A 12,199-nucleotide genomic window follows, 5' to 3' on the forward strand; every position below is an offset into this window, starting at 1 on the left:
TAGACAAAAAAGTAATCGTATTATGTAGGCCATCTATGATCTAGGCCTTTTTATATGTTCAATAGGACATTATTCTATTTATCCTGTACATTTCTGTTCATCAATATTATTCCTCCGTTCAATCTGTTTATAATGTAGTACTAGTACAGTAATATCAATTTATTGCAATTACTGAGAATGAATTGATTCATGATACTATAAATACCGGCATACAAAATCCCGAATAAATCATATTCTCTCTTGGAAGAATGTGATTTATATGCAGCCTATTTGATAAAACGTTTTCACGAACTGAGGTCAAATTTTTTTTCCTATTTGATCTCTAAATTTATCAGCAAGAAATGAAACTAAGTAATACACGAGATAACTAATTGCCTAATAAATAATATCTGTCGTTGGAATTTAGCATTTTATCTTGCAGATATTTTACCATTAATAAATATAAGTATATTTCTTTGATTGATTATAATTATTAAGCTTGTCAGATGTATATGATCCTTCGGATTTACCTTTTACATGCCAGGAAATTATTTTTCATTCAATGAAAATATAACATAAAAAGGTCAAATCAGTAATTTATCTCTTAATCAATGGATTAAAAAAAAACATCATTTTCCATTTATATGTATATTACTATATCTATCTAATAATCGTACTATTATTCAAACATATTGACTTCTTTCATTTAAGGTTACTCAGATTGTGATCTAATAATTATTATAGTATTCTGTATTGTGAGAAGTAGTTTGCTTTTTTTGGGTTGTTCAATTGAATTAATTTGATTTTACATTTGAACTGCGCAGTACGGTACTTTGCCATGAGCGTAGCTAGTGGGGAGGTGCTTCAAGGGCTCTAGCTCCCCAAACATTTAATATAAAATTTTATTCAGGGAATGGGAACTGAATAGAGCTTGATAATTGACTTTTTGTGGGAAGGTATATTTCCAAAACAGTTCCAAATTTTTAATTCTCAAACCATATAACTCCAAACTCCTCCACTTCTTTTCAACGTTCCATGTTAGCAACAAAACCACTCCTAAATTTCAACTGATCTATATGTTGCAAAACTAGAGGATGAACACTCAATCAGAAACTGCTTCAACATCCATAGATAAATGCATAGTCTAAAATATAAAAATAATACATCACATTGAAGAGGATTAAATGTTCTACAACCCTATGTTTAGCATTCATTTGTTCGATTGTTAAAGAGTTATGTGGCATGAAAGAGCAAACGATTGAAAGAGAAACTGCAAACAAATGGAAGCATATTTGTTGAAATAAAATTTTATTGATATTACTGTTCAAAAACATTATTTTTAATATGTGAAAATGTATCAGCTCGCAGCTCAGATAAATAATATCAGTAGGGTAAATATATTATTAATGTCAATCCATGCTTCACTTGACAGAAACTTACTAGTTGAGCTAGTTAATGCACAGAATGCTTACATTTGAGCAATATCAACGTCGTTATGTTCAATCAAATCTAATAATAGTCCTATTCAATGTAAAACTGTTTAGTAGCACCTATAAGATTTCTATAATCATTGTGCTCTTTTCATTCGATGAGAAAATGAAGATTATATAGCATATTTCTCAGATTCCACAACCTACTTTTACCGTTATGATTGAAAATATAGGTATAGGTACTATAGATTTATGATATTCACATTAACAACAGGCTAGGATTCTTGACAAAATAAATGATCTGATTGTCTACATTACATTCACTTTTCATCATTCCTGAACTTGATGATGTTACCATTTTTAAGAAATAAAGCACTCTCTATGTCGAAATTTAAATGTTTTAGGTTTTTCATCAATGATAAATTCAAGACAAGAAAAACCAGTTTTGTGAGATTCTATTCTCTCACAAGTTAAATACAATAATAATTATTATTAAGCGAAAATCCAAATTAAATGCTGTAATTCACCCCGAAGACTTCTGCTACTGCAAATATTGACAACAGGGTAAACAGCTAGATGGAAATTCGATGAGCGCTACTATTCAAAAATTATTTGTCAGTCCGGGAATCGAACCCAGTACCTCCTAATTGCCGGTCAGGAATGCTTATCCTTACACCAAACTGACAATCTCTGGATAGCAGCGCTCAATTCCATATAGCTGTTTACCCTGTTGTCAATATTTGCAGTAGCAGAAGTCTTCGTGATGAATTACAGCATTTAATTTGAATTTTCGTTTAATAATAATAATTATTAATTCATTAGCATTTGAATAATTGCAATATCTTAGTAATTTCCATTAAATACAATCAAAAAACTAGCTGATTTGAATTGGGCACATAATTACGTTAAACTAAAAGGAGAAAATGAACATATGAGTGTTGAAGGTTATATCGGTGAAGAAATAAAGTATTACGATTATTTGAACATTATTACTGATTTTATTTTTACTTTAAAGTCAAACCAATACATTGAACTCAAACGTTTTACTTAAGGCATGTTACACACACTTCACAGAGACAGAGTACAGTACAGAGTAGTTTTGGCGCGCAGCTCAGTCACCAGTGCCTTGCCAATCACACATATTATTTTTAGTCTATTTCATTGTCAAACAACACGCCCCCTCAATGAAATAACCAAAAAAAAAATTTATCAATCAAAAAACAAAGTAAGTTATAGGAAAATTAACATAGTTCAAAACATCTTAATTATTAAAAAATATTATTTCTAAGCTTGACAAAAAGTTCCTTTCCCAAGGGTTTTGTCAAAATGTCAGCAATCTGATCTGAGGATTTTAAATACTCAACTTGAATAACACCTTCAGAAATTTTCTCTCTTACAAAATGATACCTTATATCTACATGTTTCATTTTTTTATGATGCTCAGGATTATGAGCTATTTTGATAGCAGACTGATTGTCTTCAAACAACAAAATACAAGTTTTCTTATTTTCAACAACACAAAAATCAATTAAAATTCCTTTTATCCAACAAGCCTCGCTTGCAGCTTGGCTCAAAGCAACATACTCAGCTTCTGTGCTAGATAATGAAACACTCTGTTGCTTCTTGGTACACCAAGAAATAGTATTACCAAAAACCTTGAAGCAATAACCTGAGGTTGATCTTCTCTCTAAATCACCACCCCAGTTTGCATCTACATAGCCTACAATCATATCATCATTCAATTCTCTCTTATATACTAGCTCTAAATCTAAAGTACATTTTACATATCTCAATACACGTTTTAAATTTTTATACAACATTTCACTGGCACAACTTTGGAATCGACTCAAGAAAGATACAGTACAACACAAATCAGGTCTAGATCCTACAACAGCATACATAAGACAACCAATTAGTCTACGACATTTCTTTTCTATTTCTACAGACTCTGACTTATCTCTAGTCAATAATTCAAAGTTGAAATTTTTATCCATGGGAGTGTCCATTGGCTTACAATCCTGCATGTTGAACTTTTCCAATACATGTTTGAGATACTCCTTCTGACTAATAACAGTTACCCCCTTCTCAATATCTTGTTTGACATTAATTCCCAAGAAATTAGAAACTAAGCCCAAGTCTTTCATCTTGAAATTTTCTTGTAAGACTGATTTCAATCTTGAAACATCATTCTCATCTGAACCAAAAATAAGTAAGTCATCTACATACAATAATAGAAATACCTTTTTACCCTCCACAATTTTAGAATACAAGCAATAATCATTTTTAGACCTAGTAAAATTGTTCATTTTCATTACAGAATCAAATTTAGAATTCCAATCTTTTGGAGATTTCTTCAGACCATAAATTGACTTCTTAAGTTTACAAACCTTATTCCTAAATCCTTCTACTCCCTCTGGTAATGACATATAAACGTCTTCTTTGATATCACCATTAAGGAAAGCATTTTTCACATCCATATGATATACAGGAAACCCTAATTTATTTGCAACACTCATGAAAATCCGAAAAGTTGGCAATTTGGCCACAGGGGCATAAATGTCATTTAAATCTATGCTATCCTTTTGTTGAAACCCCCTAGCAACTAATCTAGCCTTGTACTGAATGTTACCCTTCTCATCATTTTTAATTTTAAATACCCATTTGCTATCAATAATTTCTTTGTTTTCTGGTACAGTATCTACCTCTGTCCAAGTATTATTCTCTTTCAAAGCATTTAGTTCAGTTTTTACCGCCTCCAACCACTTTACAGAATTGTTTGATTTCATAGCTTCAGAATATGTAAGAGGCTCATCTACTTGTAGACTAAGATAACTGGTTTCATAGTCTTTCAACCACACTGGTTTTTTAATCGCTCTTTTCTCTCTCCCTCTTATTTCATTATTTTCATCCATCATTTCTTCTCCACTTTCTTCATTTACTTCTACTTCATTGATTCCATCTTCAATATCATTTGTTTCAATCTCAATTCCCTCAGCTTCACTTGTATCAGTTTCTTCTACTTCATTATTTTCAATTTCTTCAACTTCATTTATTTCAGTTTCTTGTACTCCATCATTTTCAATTTCTTCAAATACATTGTTTGGATCATTACTTTTTGCGATTCCCTCAATGTCAAAGCCTTGATTTATCTTGAATACTTTGGGGTCAGAATACTTTTCACCTTGGTTAGATTGCTCAACATTTGAAAAAATTACATCCCTAGAAACAATTATTTTCCTCTTATCAGCATCCCACAACCGATAACCATTTTGCAAATATCCCACAAATGTTAGCTTCTTGGTTCTACTGTCAAGTTTCTTAAGATTACCTGCAACATGACTGTATGCTATACTTCCAAAAATCTGTAGTCTTGATAGATCTGGTTTTTTACTGTACCACTTTTCAGCTGGAGTACAATCAAGAGTACATGTTGGGCTTCTATTAACAATATAAGCTGCTGTCCTTACAGCCTCACCCCACATTTCCTTTTTCAATCCTGAATCAAACAAAAGTGCCCTAACCTTTTCTAGCAATGTCCTATTGATTCTTTCTGCCTTTCCATTTAATTCTGGAGTGTATGGAATGGTGAAATCCATGAAAATCCCTCTATTTTGACACCAATCCTTGATTTTATTACTAGAATATTCCCCACCATTATCACACCGAAATTTTGAAATTTTAGAATGCCATTTTGCCTCTACTTCAGCTACCGTACAAATTGTTTCATTATATCAAATACCTCACTTTTATTTTGAATAAGAAATACCATGACAAAATGTGTGAAATCATCTAGAAAAGTAACCATGTATCTTTTATTGTCCCAACTTACCGGGGTATTAGGCCCACAAACATCAGTATGTACTATTTCAAGGGGTCTTGTTGCCCTTTCCCTGACTGTTTTAAAAGGTTGCCTTGTTTGGCGAGCAGACAAGCATATTTCACATGGGTTTTTGGAAAAGTCATCAATTTTAGTTTTAATATTCATTCCCTCACTAAGATTTATGAGCTTTTTCATGTTATCTACACCAAGGTGGCCTAGCTTCCTATGCCATAATTCTACTTCATTAGACTCATTAGACTTGGGTGAAATAGTGCTAGTCATTACATGATGGACTGAATTTGAATTATGCATTTTCAAGTCAACTTCAAACAAACCATTCGAATTTTTTATGCCTTCCATAATGACTTCATTGTCTTTCAACACCTCAACCCTATTTCCACTAAATAAGACCTTACCATCGTTCTCAGTGATAGCACTTACAGATAACAAATTTTTAGAAAGTTCTGGAACATATAAAACATTATTTAAGTTGCATTTGTCTGATTTGATGTTTCCTACCTCAAGAGCAAACATTGATTCATTTTCCTTGGCTACTCCTACTTTACAACTAATTGGAATGGAACTATCAAATAGTGATTTAGATTTTACCATATGTGAAGTAGACCCTGAGTCAATTACGAAAGTGTCATAGTATTTTACATTAGAATTAGTAGTTATAAAGGATACTTGGTTCTTCTTCTTATCATTCTGTTTTTTACGAAAGTAACAGTCTTTGTCTTCATGATTATTCTTCTTGCAAATACTACAGAATAGACAACTTTTCTGTTTCATTTTATTTCTGCATTCACGGGAAATATGTCCATAATTTTTGCATCTGTAGCACTGGATTTCCGATGTTTTGAATACCACTGGTTGCACAGAATCACCTTTATCAGTAGATAGTCTGCGTTCTTCATTCACCAACCGGGAGGTTAGATTTGTGAGATTTCTGTCACAAATTGCGGTTGCTTCCCACGAAGTTTGAAAGTGGGTGTATTTCCTGGGCAGGGAGCTGAATATTTTGCCAATAACCATCTCGTCATCGATTTCGTGTCCAACAGATTTCAATTTATGGGTCAAATTTTCCAGACGGCTGATGAAACTAGCAATGTCTTCATTAGCCTCTAGTGTAAAATTGAAAAAGTCCTGCATTAGAGAAAATTTCTGTTGTTTTTCATCACGTTCGTAGATTTGACACAGTTTTTTAAACATTTCACATGAAGTTTCACAGTTCAAAATGTGATTCAAAGGTTTTGAGTCAATTGTAGTTATTATTATTTTCTTGGCTTTAGCGTCCTTCAAATTGAAAATAGAAAGTTCTTTTTCTTTACTAGGGTCGTTTGGTTTTAATTCTTTTCCATTAACAATATCACTAAGTCCTTGAGAGTCGAACAAAATTTTAATTTTAAATTTCCACATTTGAAAGTCTTCATCGTTGGATAGCTTTCCAACCATACCCCAAGTCCGAATCACTGGAACCAGCCATTTTTACTTTGAACTCGATTGCTATACCTGATTTTACTTTTGGGTATTTTACTTTTACTTTTAATGTTTTTACTAGAGTTCAATCACTTCACCGGTATTACTATTTTAGAGTTGAATCTCCGAACTTCCATTGTCTTGCACGAGAGTATTTAGGTTAAAAAAGTTTTTTTACTTGCACACGAAAGATCCAGCCTGGGCCCATAACCTGTTGAAGGTTATATCGGTGAAGAAATGAAGTATTACGATTATTTGAACATTATTACTGATTTTATTTTTACTTTAAAGTCAAACCAATACATTGAACTCAAACGTTTTACTTAAGGCATGTTACACACACTTCACAGAGACAGAGTACCTACAGTACAGAGTAGTTTTGGCGCGCAGCTCAGTCACCAGTGCCTTGCCAATCACACATATTATTTTTAGTCTATTTCATTGTCAAACAACAATGAGAAACTTTTGCAAAACAATTTTCTTCGACTAAAAAAAGAAGACCATATGAAAATTATCCAATTACTTCTTGTGATTCATAATCATATTTATCCTTCAAATCCCAGTTGGTTAATAATGCAATATTGGATTGGTATCAATATCAACCAATTCTATGCTTTATTCGGATTGTAGAAGCTACTTTCAAATAGGTGAGCTTTTAATAATAACAGAAACGGAATGAGAAACATTTGGCGAATTCAGTTTCTCTCTCGAATTAGAATGCTCTACTTTGAATCTATATAGTTTAAAGTGAAATTACATTTGATGTCAACGACAGACATATAGGCCTAAGCCTAGAATGTAGCTTGGTTTTGAAGCTGATATTGGTAATTTAGGTTGGTTCTAGGAACACTGCACTTGACCATGAAATAGTTTTCCAGTGTGTTGGTTTTGTAGCCCAAAGGCTGTTTTCACTTTCTCTCTCAACCAATATTTGTCACTCACTTTCTCATACATCACTCTCTTTCTCTCTCAATTTCTCAATCTCTCTTTATCACTCACTAGACAGTACCTTCCTATACTACTCTACTACAGCGAATTCATTTAGAAATAATTATATTTATTCCTTCCAAAATCAGTCGGAACATCCATTCAGAATCCTTTTCACAATCAGGAAGAGAGATCATTATTCCAATACTCTATTAACAGGTGTACAGTATTTACAAATATACATGTTCAGTTGAGTCTGGTTATTTGATCAATAGTTCAATTTGAAAGGTTAAGTTACCATATTCAAAATTATTTGCTAGTTAACTTTCCCGATGTATCTCTGTCCCAACCCGAATATCAACTTACTCCTGTCAACATAAATTAATAATGATGGTTTCTCGATCCATTCCGAGCTGCGATGTATCAACACACTTTTTTCTATGTATTTCACACGACATTCAGTCAAATATTTAAGTCAATAATAAAATCCGTTTACTTACTGACTTACTCGGTGACTGCATGTCGTGTGAAATACATAGAAAAAAGTGTATAAATTAATAGGCTACACTTAGCCTACTCCAAGTTGACATATATAGTATCCTATATGGGTTGCCATGGGTATTTCAGTGGAATGTAAAGAAATGAGATTTTCAAATTCTCATTGAATTTCTCATCGAGCATTGAATGAATATTCATTCAAATGCTAATAAGTATACAGTATAATAACTAATAAACGAAAATTCAGAGTTTATAACAATTAATATAGATCTCAGTTTTATATTTTTCATAGTTGAGAGATTTAATTCCTGTTTATTCTATTTTTTCTCTACATCTGTGTAGTTTTTCAAAATCGTGCATTTTGTTGAGTTTTGTAGAGAAAAAAATTATGTTAATCTTTTCATATTCTAAACTTTAAAAAATAGGGAATCAGGCAGAAACAAGTCCTGGATCATCTCTTAGGTTTCGATTTCAACTTCCTGGACAACTAGAGGCAGAAGAACTATCTTCGGCAGAGCTGTGGCTCCATAAGCAGGAATCAAGCGTCAATTCAGAAGATTTTCTTATCTCAGAGTTGAGCGATAATGGAACAACTCTATTCATGCAGAAGATAACAATCGATGGTAAGATCTAAAATCTACAAAAACAATAGTTTAGCCAAGTATTCATTTAATTCAAATATTATTTACAAAGAACAAAAGTTTAGTAACCGAGAGTTGCAGGTAAAACGTTACCCAATGTCAGTTTGTGTAGTAGGATACTCTACAGTAAGTAGGTAATAGTGCATAAGAAATATTTAACACTACAACACCGAAGAGAAAGTCTTTGTACTTTAACACAAAGTACGGAGAGTAGGTGCCAGTACAAATTCTACAAATTAGGAATGTAAAAGTACTATATTTGAGAAAATTTTTCTCCAGCAATGCTTTTCTGATCTGTATGAATAAAAATAGAAAAAATATTGTAATTATCGGATCTCATTATTATAGAAGTCGTCAAATCTCTTGAAACTTTTCATATATTTTTCCTGTTAGTTCTTATATGCCTCTTCTTCTGCTTCTCCTTCTCCTGTCTACTTTATCATTCAATTCTCCTACATCCTAATTTTCTGCATCTCATCATTCTCCACTTTCTCTTATTCTTCTCTCCTCTTTATTCTGTTCCTCCTTGTTGCTCACTTCTTCCCTACTCTTCTTTATCATTTATTTTGTCGTCTAGTCAGCTTCTAAGTCCTAAACTTCTACTACATCCAGATTTATTTCTCCTGTTCTACACATTCCCTCTCTTCATTCATCTATGTTTACTTCTTAATACTGATTTTTCTGTTATCTATTTCATCGCAAGAATAACAGGATATATTTAATCAATTATTTTAGTTGTGTTGTAGCTGTGAATGTATTCGATATCTCTTTGCAGACAAGACCCTTCAAATTAAATCAAATCGTTTATTACTAGAAAACATTCTGAATGTAGTAACAACTTCAATATCATAATCTTATTTTAACTGTTAGTCTTAAATACATAATCAATATCATGCCTAACAAATATCAAATCCATGAACAAATAATAAGGAATATTAATATAAGTTAAAACCATACCTACACACACACACACACACACACAAATTAAAAATATTTTTTTTTAAATTCTTCAATTATTAATTGTAGGCCCTACATAGACATTTTCTGATCCTTATTAAAGATCTGTAGTATAACTCCTCGTTCTAAAATATTCTAATCTAAAATCATCACTAGTAGAATTTCTTTGCAGATAATACGGTACATTTGATCATAACTCATTTTCAAAACTGATAATTGAGAATTGCACAGTGGTGGCTGCAGCAGGGAGGTGCTCGGACACTGTACTCCCTCCCTGTAATTTTGCAGAAAATTTAATAATTTAATAGATTCCATAATCGATTTTGTTCCATATTTTCAGTTTTATTACTATTTTCAACAGTAAAATGTCAAGACAAATGCGTTATCAAACATTCAAATTTGTAGCTGCCAGCTGCCGCAAACCAGCAATACGTTCGCTGTTTGTTAGGATCATTGAGCCGAGCATCGCCATGATTCAACGTGGCAAAATTGTACAGGCTCCAGTGTGTGGACACAAACATGTGTGTCCCGATCTGTAGCATTATAGAGTCTATGTAACAGTGTTGTCAATATCAGATTTTACAAGCTAAATATAGCTTGTTGAGCTCGCCGGCCGAAATCGGTATTTTTCGCAGTATTTTATTTGGTTAGCCTGGTATGCGATCCTTCGAGTTTCTATTACCGTTTAGAGGGGATTACAAGCTTAACAGTGTATCCTCCGGAGCCTGGTACCAATCCTTCCATTTAAGTCTCCCATCAATATGAATTCGGAAACGCCACCGTCAATCAACAAATCTCCAAGTCCCAAAAAGTCATTCAGTCATCAATTACAATTCAGGTATGCAGGAATGATGAAAAGCCTCCGTGAGTCGACTTGTAGTTTGATGACACTAATAGAGTTGTCGATTGTCTTGTATTCAATAATATTTTGGTATTTTTCCCTATGTGAAAACAATCCTGATTTATACCGGTAACTGTTTATCAGCTCAAATGTCGCACAGCTATGGCCATCTTTCAAAAGAAATTTGACATTGACCTTCACTTCTATATAGCTAAGCAAGATTAGTAGCGTTGTACAAACTTATCTATCAGCCGGCCGGTGTTTCAGGTGAAACTTCTGTTTCTGCTAAGATTCTAACCTAGAAGTTCTCACATCAATAATCCACGAAAACCCACTTTAGAAACCAATTATAAATGATTTCATTGATAACATGGCTTATTCTAAAACAAAACGCAACTGGAAAACACTTGATAACATACGGTACTAATACAGTGATTCAAATGGGTGTGATCATGAGCACAAACGTCCTCTTCAAACTATCCAACTCAACTTGACTGATATGTTATTATACTGCCCAGTCTTGAGCAAAAGATAAATTACTGTATTCAATGACCTATTATTAACATTTATAATTGAATAAGTTATTATTGTAAATATACTTTCATATTGAACATAATTATTTCCTATTTACAAATTAAACCCGAATCAATATTGTATAGAATTCCCGATGATAATTTAAGCAAATAGTAAGTAAAATACAAACATAGTTCAGTACTTACAAGCAGGAAAAGTAATAAAATATGTCAATCAGTGCATATAATAGCATGTCATCCCTGCAACCGAGCTTTCAGAACATGTAGTTAATTTTTATGATGAGTTTTGAATTTGAAAAATGTATTTATTGACATTGGAAACTATTGAAGGTAGATGGGCATACGCAGATATTGGCCCAGCTATGCGTAGATGGCTGGGAGTCCATCCCAAGGGAATGGAGATTTTCAGCACAGTTTATGTAAGCTGCTCCACATGTAAGATAGGCTCAGTCCCTCCGATCTCGAGCACTGCCGAAAATCGGCCGTTTCTTGTACTCAGCATCAATTCTATCGTAAAGGTAATGTATTCCATCATATACTAGAAAATATCACAAAATCATCGGGCCACAGTATCTTGAAAATAAAAACATTCATAGATTTTTTATAATTTAAAAATTGATATAATGGAACTCCATATGGATATTTCATAAGAAGAATGATGCTAATGTAAATTTTCGAGTACCTAATCAACAATTTGGCATACTAGCTAGTATCATTGCCAGAGTAAATCCTGTCTGTCGGCCAGTAAATATGTATGTCGTGTCGGCGAGATATCGGTGTGAAAACGGCTAATGGCTGTTGGGGTTGGTTTAAGGCTGTGCAAATGCTAAAAATAAACTCTCTACTGGTGATATTTTTCAAAGTTCTTCGATTTGTGTATCATGAAGCTATCAAAATGAGATATGAGATATATTTTTGAGATATGAGCGCTTAAAGTATACATTTTTGGGACAGAACATTTCAAGTTCGGTAAGAGATAAATCCATGAGATTTAGAGGATAGATTCTTCATGGTATTGTTGATCTATTAAAACAAAAAAAAATTGAAAATATCAATTTTAGAGAAAGTGTTTCAATGTACCAAAAATAACTTTT

At 32.7% G+C, this 12,199-nt stretch overlaps 1 protein-coding gene across 3 annotated transcripts in view; it reads left to right on the top strand.

The window, feature by feature from the left end:
- The window catches only part of LOC111050928 (inhibin beta B chain), a 43,468-nt gene that overhangs the window by 4,944 nt on the left and 26,325 nt on the right, over positions 1 to 12,199 (top strand). For 2 of the 3 annotated variants that reach the window (XM_039441507.1, XM_022337312.2), the window contains exons 2-3: positions 8,559 to 8,756; positions 11,436 to 11,623. In XM_039441507.1, the coding sequence (XP_039297441.1) occupies positions 8,559 to 8,756; positions 11,436 to 11,623 (386 nt within the window). The remainder of the gene's footprint in view (positions 1 to 8,558; positions 8,757 to 11,435; positions 11,624 to 12,199) is intronic. The other variant, XM_022337313.2, reaches the window with a different exon arrangement.

Source organism: Nilaparvata lugens, chromosome X (genome assembly GCF_014356525.2).
Source record: "Nilaparvata lugens isolate BPH chromosome X, ASM1435652v1, whole genome shotgun sequence".
NCBI classification, from domain to species: domain Eukaryota; kingdom Metazoa; phylum Arthropoda; class Insecta; order Hemiptera; family Delphacidae; genus Nilaparvata; species Nilaparvata lugens.